We start from the raw sequence: 12092 nt of genomic DNA, 5'->3' as shown, positions 1-12092 counted from the left end.
GGGTTTTTTTTAATATATATTTTATTTATTCATTCATAAGAGACACAGAGAGAGGCGAAGACACAGGCAGAGGGAGAAGCAGGTTTCCTGTGGGGAGCCCAATGTGGGACTCAATCCCAAGACCCCAAAATCATGACCGGGGCCAAAGGCAGATGCTCAACCACTGAGCCACCCAGGTGCCCTGCAAAAGAATTTCTCCTTTTTTCCACACAGACATTATGCTGACTTACATGCATCATCTCGTGGAACCCTCACAAAACTCCAGGAATGTGTAATTATTATATCTGAACCCAGGTCTGACTGAACTAGGAGAAACTAAGTCCTGATTATTTCGGATACGTGAGATTCCATTCAAGCTTTTCGAGATGTGGAGTGTTTGCTAATTATTATTTCTCCTACAGTAGAAGGAATTTAGAGTGGGCAGAACCACATCCACAACACATAAATGAATCTTTCTCCCTGGGGACAGGGTCTACAGCGCTTCCACCAGATACTTAGTAGGACTTAATGATCTCAAAAAATTCAGGAATCGTAACTCTAGTTCCAAGGTCCAGGGAGGGATTGCGGCTTGCCCCACAGGGCACAGCGGGCCTCTGGCAGTGCCAGTGCCAGACACTCAGGCCAGTTCTCTCCATTGCTCAAAGATGCCTCAGTTCCAAGCAGTCCTAGTGGTATATCCCCCATGGTGATTTTAGTCCACACAATTTCCTCACCTACCGAGCCAGAGCTAGGAAAACAGGGCTGAAATGCGGTCCAGGTCCTTAGCCCAATTCCTATCTTGGTCAAATATAAAAACTGCAGTTTACAACCCTGCACATTTAGGGTAATTAATAGAGACAGCTCCCAGTGAACAGAAAAAACAAGGATAGATCATGCAGGAAAGCATGCTTTTGATCTGTGCCTTTGGTTTTCTGATGAGCTCAGAGAATTAATATTTGTAAGGCACTCTTGACAAGCTGAGGCAGGAGCACAAATTAGTGTGGTTATGCTAATTAAGTGAGAGGTTCTGTAGCTCCAGGACCCAGTGATTAAAGAAAGTGAAAAGGGTTGACTGGTCTCTGGGCTCTCTGCAAAGAGCCCTGTGCTGAGTGAGCTGCAGTGACAAACCTGCAAGGACACATTTCCTTTCACCTGTCACAAGAGCCCAGGGGGACGCAGGTGAGGGGAGACTCAGAACAATACATTAGGATTTCTCAATTTATCCTAATTGCGAAAAATTATCAAGGAAGAAAAATCAGGGTATGCAATCACCTGTTCATGGCGTTCAACACGATTTGTAAGTGACTTGTACAAGAGGACCTCAAACAGCTTGTGGCATTTTAACTGTCACAAGACAAAAACACCATACTGGGTCCTTTCACCTTCAGAGCTGAACAAAGATGGTTTAATGAATCCTGAGAGTCACCCCTGCAAGGAGAAACTTGGGAGGAAGCAAAGATACAGTGTGACTCTGAGATAAGCTGCTACCCATGAAGATGGGCCTATTCCTTCTACAAAGACTTTAAAAAGAATATAATCAGGACTATCATCAATCTACCCACATGTGCTAGGGCCATGTGTAGCTGAAATGAAATGCCATCTATTCCCCCTATAAATGATCTTTTTGGAGGTTTATTACTTAGTTACAAAAATCTATTCCCTGGAATTCAGCTTTCTCAAATGTAAGAGAGAGAGAGAGAGAGAGAGAGACACACACACACACCCTGGAAGGAAATACCTCAATAACCTGCTCCCCATCTTCCATGAGCACAGAGGTCTGAATTTCACCTACATATGATTTTTTTTTTAAAGAAACTGTCATTTTAGAGCAGAAGAGGATATTAGGGAAGAACAAAAGCTAATGTTTATGAGCACTTAATGTGTCAAGACTCTGCTAATACACTTTATGTACATCATCTCATTTAATCTTTCCTTAAGACCATAAGGTAGGCCTGGTTATGATTTTCTCCATTTTACAGATAATAGAACAGAGACTTACACAGGCAAAGCAATTCATCCAAGATCCCACACCCATTCTATGGGAGAGCTGGATCCCAATCCACAGCTGTAGGACTCGGAGGCCCGTGCCTCCATCACTGTTCCAAACTGAGTCCAGCCTCTCGTTTCGCAGATGGGGAGCCTGAGAGCTCAGAGGTGCACAGATCTGGTGCTTGCATGCAGAGCTGGGGCCCATGAGGTGGGTCTCCTGACCTCCAGGCTGGGCTCAGGCTGCTTCCAACATGGATGAACACTGAGAGTATGAAAGCCTAAGTCAAAAGTCTCCTGCACATAGCACAGGTGGTGGCCAGACTGTCAACTCCCTAAGGGTACAGTACAGATGCCTTTGATCTTCCCAGTACCCTTCCCTGCCCTGGCAGACAACTGGCACTCAGGGAGTACTCAGCCACTAATACATAGATGGGTGGATGGTGGGTGGGTGGGGAGGTGGGCGGATGGAGCTATTTCAAGTAAGGACCTCTCTGCATTGTTCACATCCAAAGCAGATTCTCATACAATATTTTTAGCAAATTCACTTTTTTAGTCACCTCTGAGAAACCAGAAGCTACTTCAAAACCCTGTAGAGAGATATGGACACACCTTCAGGGACCTCAGAGGGGCTGCAAAGCCCCAGGGGATGCCAAAGAAAAGACACTGAGGGTGGCTTCAGGCCAGCCTCCTGGTGGCTCTGTAGAGGACCAGCACTAGACTCTGGATCTGGGGAACACAAGCAGAGGAGGAGGAGAAGAGAAGAGCTCTGCCTCCCACTCAGCGTGTGACCTCAGCTAGTCACTTCTCACCATGTCTCCTCCCTTTCTTCAACTGCCAAATGTGCACAATACCTGTCATTTTGCTCTCTCTACAAGAACAAAACTAATCAAATCATCCACTATCTAAAGGTAAAGCTCCTAGCAGTGCCTAGCACACAGGAAATACCCAGCAACTGTGAGCTGTTGTACTCAACAGAGATTAAAAATGCCATATGACTCCAATATTTTATCATAACTAAAGAACAAAACCCCAAACAACAGCAAAACACCTCATGTCTACAGAAGTGTTTTGAAAGCTATAAAGGATTATGTAAGTTTTACTGTGACGACAGTTAAGTGCCCTGCAGTATCAGTGTCATTAAAAACCAACAAAACAACTCAATACATTTAACCCCCCCCCCCTTTAATACTGCAGACTAGGCTCACAAAGAATCAGCATTAAGAAAGGGTCCAGAGGGGATCCCTGGGTGGCGCAGCGGTTTGGCGCCTGCCTTTGGCCCAGGGCGCGATCCTGGAGACCCGGGATCGAATCCCACATCGGGCTCCCGGTGCATGGAGCCTGCTTCTCCCTCTGCCTGTGTCTCTGCCTCTCTCTCTCTCTCTGTGACTATCATTCATAAATAAAAAAAAAAAAAAAAGAAAGGGTCCAGAGATGGGTTTTGTCCACTCCACTGGGTTACAACAGAGGTGCCAGAAGCTCAGAAAGATTAAGTCATTTGCCCCAGGTCACCCAGCATGAAGCAGGCCTTCCTGGTCCCTCCTCATGAGCTGGAGCGACCAGGAGAGCCAGGTCCAATGTCTCCTCCAACATCCCCATCAGCATTATCTAGTGGCACTTTTAGAGTCTAGCAGCTAGTGACTAGCGGCTGCCTCAGTGGCAGCAGGGTCCCTGGAAATGTGGGGGCTCATATCTACCCAAATCACAACAGTCAAAAGAATCATGTCATCACAGCCAACAAAAATACAGATAAATGGGAAGTAGTCATATGGGCTGAGGTCACAATTTGGCCCCCACTGAGCACACGACCATGGGCAAATCTCAGCTATTCTGGATCTCAGGATCCTAGGCACAAAAGAAAAGCTCTGTGTCTCAGTTTCGTCCTCTGCAGAAAGAGAAGTTCCTCTGTAAGGATTAAATGAGACCACGTGTGTAAAGCATGCAGCACAGAGACTGGTACGGGTAATGTACCAGTGGTAAGTGCTCCATGAAAGTTAGCTGCTGTTATTATTTGCACTTATTATTGAGAGGAGGAGCCAAGAGTAGCCAGATCCATGACCTATGCACAATCATCCATCTATTTATTCACGAGCAGTTGTGTGAAGGAGAGGGATTATCCATAACCAGCAAATAAATAGAACCATTGTTTCCAAACAGAAGTTTTGGAGGTTTTTTGTTTGCTTGTTTTGGGCCAACTAAGTGGCAGTTCAGATCCATTCCATTGCACTGGACTTCCGCTGTCTCTCTTTTCATTCCACATCCACATCTACCTTCTCCCAAAGGCTGCCAGCATCACAGGCCTGCTCAAGGAGGCCATGGGCGGGCTGCCATTCTCAACAGTTTGGCATGCGGCTGGGAGCCACGTCTGTCAAGTCCACACTGATGGCACAAATTTTTGAAAAGCTAGAAACCGAATGCCTGAACTCCGCCCTTTTGTCTCCCACCCTGGGAAGCACCACAAGCCACCCTGTGCTTGACAACTCCATTTCTTCCATGCTTTAAAAGTGGGGCAGAGTTTGCTGATCACAAAACTTAATTTGCAGTAAAATGACTGTGTGGTGCCAGCAAGCCAGTGAAAAGCAAGGAGAAAGATCACCTTTAAGGAACTAATGAGAGGGATCCCTGGGTGGCGCAGCGGTTTGGCGCCTGCCTTTGGCCCAGGGCGCGATCCTGGAGACCCGGGATCGAATCCCACGTCGGGCTCCTGGTGCATGGGGCCTGCTTCTCCCTCTGCCTGTGTCTCTGCCTCTCTCTCTCTCTCTCTGTGACTATCATAAATAAATTAAAAAAAAAATTAAAAAAAAAAAAAAAAAGGAACTAATGAGAACAGAGGGTCAAAGCTGTTGAGGGCCAGTAACAGTATTTTAAAAAGATGCAGTCTGGACTGCAGTCCGGACTGGTTCAGAGAACCATCATCAATCTTCAGAACCACAGCCTGGAAGAAAAAGGTGGGGAGGAAGAGAAACAGTGACCATCAGATAGCAGACTTTCAATCCGGTAGGTAAATCTCTCCACTGCATCTTTGCCCACAGAGGAGGAGGATATGACATGAGAGATTCTGCCTAAGGCCTTTGACAAAGAAGAAAGGGGGAGCCAGGAAAACCCCACCAGCCCACAGCTCTCCTACCCCCTCAGGGAGCATGTACCATAAACAGAGCTGATGGTGCAGGCAGCATGTCCTAAATAACACTCAAGAGGCCAACTGACAAAAATAAGTAGGTACAGGGACTCATCGTGACCTGGTTGTGGGCAGCAGGCTGAGCAGAACAACTGGCGTATGCCAGTGGTCTGCAAATGAAAGGCAGAGTCACAACTGTTTAATGCACACGAGTACTGTCTGAGAGGACTCTGTCCCTCTGCGTCCCACAGACCCGCACAGACCGGTCGGCAGCTGCCTGACCATCACAGCGTCAGAGTTGAGTATGGCTCAGTCTCTCATTGTGTTGTAGAGCTTTCTCAAATGAGTGTTTTGGGACTTTGATCTCAGCCTCACTATGAGATGAGGAAAAAGCTCACCAAAGCACTCAGGAAACTGAACTAAAACAGCCATCAATGTACATGGTTAACACAAACCCCCAACTATCTGCAGATCCTGATCAGATTATAGGTCTTACTAAAGTCACCAAGTAACATTCTAACTGGCAACTCAAAACCCAGAAGCTCCATTTAAAGGTATTTTGGGGAGCCTTGCTGGCTCAGTCAGTGGAATGTGAGAGTCTTGATCTCAGAGTCGTGAGTTCAAGCCCCACAGTGGATGTAGAGTTTACTTAAAAGGAAAATATTTAAAAATAATAATAATTCTGAGACTTGGAATCAGAGACCTAAATTCATTCTATGATTATATCAACTAAATCCATTCATTCTTCAAGTAATTACTGAGCACCCTCTACATTCTAGTTGCAGCAAAGGCAAGCCTGTGGGGGGACCAGACGGGCACACTCCCTCAAGAAGCTAATGCTCTAGTCAAGACTGTATTTGTTGATTTTTAACTTTCAGGAAGGAAAGCAAGGCTCTGGTTTCTGAATGAGCTAAACAATACCATTCTACCCAAGTGTTTATTTGGGGCCTTCCCATGGGATTCATTATCTGCTGGAGGAAGAGAAGGCACTCGGAGACCAGAGCTAGCTGGTTTTGGTAGAGGAGGCTGAGCACAACTAGGAAGTGGGTTTTCACACTGTTTGGAGGAGGACCCAAGAAGGATCCATGGCGCCACAGCTGAGCACGAAAGATTCATTGTCCTCAACGTGGCTCCCATTACCCATTATCTAATGGCCCCCTTAGGTTTAGAAAAGGACCTGCTGGGCCGCCCTGGTGGCTTAGCAGTTTAGCGCCGCCTTCAGCCCAGGGCGTGATCCTGGAGACCCAGGATCTCACATCCGGCTCCCCGCATGGAGCCTGCTTCTCCCTCTGCTTGTGTCTCTGCCTCTCTCTCTCTCTAATAAATAAATAAAATCTTTAAAAAAAAAAATAGAAAAGGACCTGCTGCTTTCAAACAAAACAGGAAAGCACTAATTTCAGAATCCTGACCCTTCAGAACACCGATGGAGAAAATGAGACCCAGAAAAGGGAAAGGACTCCCCAAGGTTACAATGACAGGCCTCCAATTTTTAGTCATATGGCTTAAAACAAAGAGACAGAAACTAAGATGACAGATCCCTTAATAACTCACAAACCATGGGTTTTGTTTTTTTAATCATAAAAGAGCCTTTGGGGCAAGGTGGGTGACGGATCAGAGGAACACCTGTCCCAGCAGCGTGGCGCCCAGTCACCCAGTCGGCTGCTCCACAGGCGGGGTAGCTGGCGATGCTACTGGGCCCGCTGCTCGTCCCAGTGCGTCATCTTATTATGGCAACGGGGAACACATCCAGCTGGCCTGAGGTAAGACCCAGCCCCATGCTCAAGGCATTCTGCAATCCGGGCTAATTTGGGAAATGATTTTTCTGCAAGCTCATACATGACTCATCTTTATAGGCCTCCTATCAGGTCTGTCGGCTACAAGGAATCCCATTCAAACCACCTCTGCCAACAGCTGCTCAGGAGACCAGGAAACCTTTGGGGTTGCTGTGGCTAATTTTGTGAAACATAGCCTGCATTCATACTAGTCCTCTCCTGATAGGACTGCTAATGTTATTGGTATCATTAGTCTCATATGCAGCCTAAAGACTGCTCTGGGCCTACCTTAATTTAACTGAGGTCCCCTTCCTGCCTTTGGTAAGATCAGAAAAGAAACGAAACATCAACAGGAATTAAGATGGAAAGCTACTGTGTCCCCAGCACCATGGAGATTCTCTAAGCAGTGCTCTGTGAAGGCAGAAAGGCGGCTAGGGGACCACTGAGGTCGGTTCCCCACTGTACTGCAATGGGGCTATAGTCCCCCCACCCCCACAAAAGTGACCAAACTTCCCAGGATCTTAGTTGCCCTCAGGTGCAAAATAACCCACTACTCCGGCCCCCGGCCCCCGCCCGGGGCCGGTCCTGAGAACGGAGTGAGATGACTGGGTCCCTCACTGCATTCTCAAAACCACAGGACACTGCAGGGATGTTCAAGACTGTTTTGATGTTAGTTTTGGACTGTGACCCTGGAAGGGCCAGCCTTCTGCGGACTCTGCCACTGTGAGGTGTCACGGTGTTTGCCAACAAGGAGGGACTCAATTGAGTGTTGCAGGTGTGAGTGAATGAAGGACTACCAGGTGCCATAAAAAATGTTGTATCTGTTGACTGGATTCATTTTGACCACAAAGACTGTTAATTGGGGGAAAATGAAGTGTAAAATTTGAAAGAAGCTTTAAAATTGATAAAAAATACAGTGACTGCTGATATACAAGAACTCTTTACCAGGCCAAAAGTCTACAGCCTCATGTGACAGTACTTGCATCTTTCCTCTTGTTCTAAAAATATGTAATGACAGAAAGTTACTGTTAATATAGTCGGTGTACAATTTTCTTTCTAATCAAAGACTCTTCACACATCTGTAAAATGTACACTTAAATCTGAGATGCCAAAGTTATTTTGTCCTCTGGCGGTGCACTGGTCTGGTCATCCTGCCACCATGTCAGCCCCAGTGAACAGCTCAGGGTCACAGGGAGCCTACAGGGCTGGCCAAGGGTGTTGATGAGTGATAAAACTCCTAGACGGACTGCTCTGCTGGGAACGCAGACCAGGGAAAGAGAATTAAAAAAACAAACACCTGCATAATTTACATCTTCATATCACGTATCTACTTTGATTATCTTTCCTGGTGAGAAGGTAAGGCCCAGGAGGCAGGGATCTCTGTTGTATTCCAAGGACCAGAAGAGGTCCAGGACCCTAGGAGATGCTGGATCAACTATCTGGCGAAGGAATGAAGGCACGAATGAGCAAGAGAGACTCTGATGAACACGGCGTAACTGAAGCCACCTTCTTTCCCATCCCTCTGTTGCACCCTGCTAACTCAACCCACCCGAGTCTCACTCTGAATCTCAAATCCTCACAGAACTGGCTCCCCAAGACCCACCCCTACAAGCCTGATGTGACCCCTCCTGAGCTCCCCCCCCCCTTGCTCCCCACACTGCCAGAGCCAGCGCCTGGGCTATACACTGCGATGTCTACTGAGTCTAGCGCTACATCTCCAGAGCCTCGTGTGGAGCCTGACGGAGCCTACACAAAATCAGTGCCGAATGGAGGGACCGAGGAATGAATCAATGAAGGAATGGGGCAAAGATTTCAAAGTCCAGATGAAAAGCAAACAAACACAAATGGTTTCTCCAAGGAAGGGGCCACAGACTCAAATGTCAACAGTCCAAGTGGGAAACAGGAATCAGAGCAGTGGCTGGCAGCAGGAGTGGTGGGGCCCCCGCCCATGCTGCCTTGTACGAACGAAACAAGGCCTTAGGGCTGTCTCTTTTTTCAGGAGAACCAGAAAGCTGAGATATGTGAGTGATTTCCTGATTTTTAAATACTGGCCACTAGTTCTTTTTTCAACAATGTGTATGGATCAAACACAACACGTCTATGGACTGAAACCAGCCCAGAGCCACCAGCCAGTTACCTCTGTTCACAGGCAGAAGAGGCATTTAAGCTCCAGAAACATCAGGGAACATCAACAGTCCGCACATGATATGCTTGCTGGAAAGAAGAAGCACTGAACAAAATGAGACGCATCATGCCTGTGTGCACGACCAGAACCAAGATCACTGGTTCCCCCAAAGTGGCCTTGGGGCAGCTACACATCTCCTGCCAGTGTGGCCTTTCAAAACTGACATCCCCAACCCAGAGTCCAGTGTCCTCCCTTGTCCAGAGCTTGGGAAGAACCCTCCCTCGTCCCTTTTAGCTCTTGGGAAGAACCTCTTGTCTTTGCCAGGCCTACCCACAAGCTCACCCCAGGGAGCTCCCTGACCCATCAGCCTTCGCCCTAGCCTTCTTCCTGGGTCCTTCAGTTTCAACCCTCCTCCACCAAGCCTCACTGCACAGGCCCCGAGCCAGCCAAGAAGCTGACCCTCTGCCACCCTCTGGAACCCACACTGTCTTGATCCCACATGGGGCCTGGAGCAGAGATGACTAGGGACAGCACGAGCTGAGGCTTGCCTTTCTGCATCCCCAAGAAATGGTAGGGTCTCAGAGGAAGGCGATGCGCATGACCCCTCCCACAGCCAGGCTCTGCTGAATGAGTAAGTCAGTATACTCTAGAGCAGCGGGAGGGACAGTCTCAAAAAGATCTCCCCCAGAGGCGGACAATGATTGCTTACTACAATCAGGCTCCGTAACTTACCAGAGACTGTTTGCTTGCTAACCGGGGTCCCCACTTCCCCCACGGACCTTTCTTTTCAATGAAACACTGCTGGTGGCTTATAAGAGTAGGAGGTTTAGAAAACACCAACAGAAATCTCGTCGAAGTGCAAAGGGAAGTCCAGCTACAATGATCAGCAGAAACCACCAGGGAGATGTACCTGTCATTCCAGGGGTGTCCTCATCTCCCCTGACGACTGTGTGTGAATCACAGCCAAAGGCCTAATACCACACGGATGGGGTTCTTGCTGGCTCCATGTGAAGTGCCTGCCAGCCCTGGTCTTCTGGCCAACCTCAGAACTCTCCTGCTTTGCCTCTTGAGTGCCCCACAGGCCCCTGCTCAGCCCCCTCCACTCTGCCCCCCGCCCCCCACCCCGTCTCCACTCCACCTGGGGACCCCTTACCCTCTCCTCCGAGCCTAGCACAAAGGGCGTCCCCAACGGCCTCACCAATGAAGCCCCCCTTTCCAGCGCGCCCAAGCCCCGACTCCACCCCCCGCTGCGGTGGGTGCTGCGGTGGGTGCTGCGGTGGGTGCTGCGGTGGGTGCGTTTCAGGTGGCCTGCGGGTGGGGGGTTATGCCAGGTCGGCTCTCGAGCTGGCCCCGGGCCTCCCTGCTTGAAGGACAGACCGGGACGCCGGGTGACCTCGCCGGGGCGGTCTGAGCTTCAGGAGGCGGCTCAGGGGATGCTCAGGGGATGCTCAGGGGATGCTCGCTCACAGGTGCTCTCTGGCTCACTTTGCACTCTCCGCAACTTCCACGTATCTTTGCAATCGGAGAGAGTCCCAGTAGCGTCATACTTTAATCCAACTTCCCCCCCCCAGTCCCGCCATTCTGAGGCACCGTTCACGGGGTTCCTGAGAAACGCTGCCTGGGCTACCGCAAGCTGGTTCCGGGCCGGCACGTGGGCGGAGCGGCAGCCCGAGGTCGGCGGGCATGCCCGGCTGGAGACCCGAGAAACGTCCCCGCCGCGCCGCCCGCCGCCCGCCACCCGGACCGCAAGGACCTCCCGAGCCGCAGGCGGCGCGGCGCGGGGCGCGGGGCGCGGGGCCGGTCAAGGTCGCGGGAGCGTCCTTCGTGCGCCGCGCCCACAGCCTGCGGCTCCGCTCCGAGCGCCGTCCCGCGTCCGCCGGGGCTCCGGGGCGTGCCGGCCCGGGGGTGGCGGCGGTGGCGGTGGCGTTGGCGGTGGTGGTGGTGGTGCCGCCGCCGCCGCCGCCCGGACGCCCGAGCCCCGAGCCCCGAGCCCCGAGCCCCGAGTCCCGAGTCGGGGCGCTGGGCCGCGCGGGCTCCGACAGCCCCGGGCCCGCCTGCCCGCCCCCGCGCCTGGGCTCGCCCTGCGGACCGGGGTCGCTCCTGCCCTCGGCGTCCCCCGGAGCACACAAAGGCGGCGGGTCGCCCTCGGCGCGAGCCACGGCTCCCGGGCCCGCCGACGCGGGGGGGGGGGGGGCGGCGCGGGCGCGGGCGGCGGGCGGCGGGCGGCGGCCCCAGGCCTGGGCGGAGGCTCCCCCGCCGCGGCCAGGCCCGCCCCGCCCGCCCCCGCGCCCGCCCGCCGCGCCGCGCTCACCTGCTTTCTCCAGCCGGCCGGACATTTCCGGGCTGCGCCGGAGGCCGAGGCCGCCGCTCCTGGGGCCGGGCCCCGCCGCCGCTCGCCTCGGCCCTGGCCCGCCGCGCCTCACACCCGCGCCGGCATGGCGGGCTCCGCGGGCCGCGGCCTGTGCGCTCGGCCGGCGGCGCTCCCGCCCCCCGCCCCCCGCCCCCGGGGCCGCCGCCCCCGCCGCCGCCGCCGCCGCCGCCGCCGCCGCCGCCGCTCCGCCTCCTCCGCTGCCCCTGCCGCCGCCGCTGGCCCGGCCCCGCGAGCAGCCAGCCGGCCGCCACCGCCGCCGCCGCCGCCGCCGCCGCCCGCCCCGGCCGCCTCCGCCGCGGCCAGAGCGCCCCCTGCCGGGCGCCCGCCGCGCCGCCCCGAGCCCAGCGCCCCCTGCCGGCCCGGAGCCGCGCGGAGCCCGCCCTCGCGCCCCGCCCTGGCGTGGGACGCAGCGCCCCCTGCCGGCCCGGAGTGTCCAGGCCAGGGCGAGGGACCCACCCGCGCCCGCGCCCGCGCCCGCGCCCGCGCCCCCACGGGACCGGCTCCACACCGCGGCCGCAGACCCACCACCCGGTGCCCGCGGGACCCCGCCCACCCGCTGCGCCCATCACGCAGGACTCAGGGGCCTCCGCCCGCCAGAATCTCCCCGCCACAGCCAGGGAATGACGCCCCCAACCAGGTCTCAGCACCTTCCTCGGGGCTGGGAGCCTGTCCCGACCCTCGACCTCCCTACTGGGGCGGAGCCTCCAAGCCCGGGCCAGGGACTGACATCCCCAGCCCAGA

At 53.2% G+C, this 12092-nt stretch overlaps 1 protein-coding gene across 7 annotated transcripts in view; it reads right to left on the bottom strand.

The window, feature by feature from the left end:
• The window catches only part of RAPGEF1 (Rap guanine nucleotide exchange factor 1), a 139383-nt gene extending 127799 nt beyond the window's left edge, over window positions 1-11584 (bottom strand). For 4 of the 7 annotated variants that reach the window (XM_072748299.1, XM_072748308.1, XM_072748300.1 and 1 more), the window contains exon 1: window positions 11292-11451. In XM_072748299.1, coding sequence (XP_072604400.1) covers window positions 11292-11316 — 25 coding nt within the window. In that variant the 5' untranslated portion in view covers window positions 11317-11451. Of the gene's footprint in view, window positions 1-8992; window positions 10002-11291 lie in introns of those variants that run through there. The other 3 variants (XM_072748305.1, XM_072748312.1, XM_072748295.1) reach the window with 3 other exon arrangements.
• Between the last annotated feature and the right edge of the window lie 508 nt (window positions 11585-12092).

Source organism: Vulpes vulpes, chromosome 2 (genome assembly GCF_048418805.1).
Source record: "Vulpes vulpes isolate BD-2025 chromosome 2, VulVul3, whole genome shotgun sequence".
NCBI classification, from domain to species: domain Eukaryota; kingdom Metazoa; phylum Chordata; class Mammalia; order Carnivora; family Canidae; genus Vulpes; species Vulpes vulpes.
The sequence above is the reverse complement of the archived record's forward strand: the minus strand, read 5'-3'. Positions and strand labels throughout refer to the sequence as shown.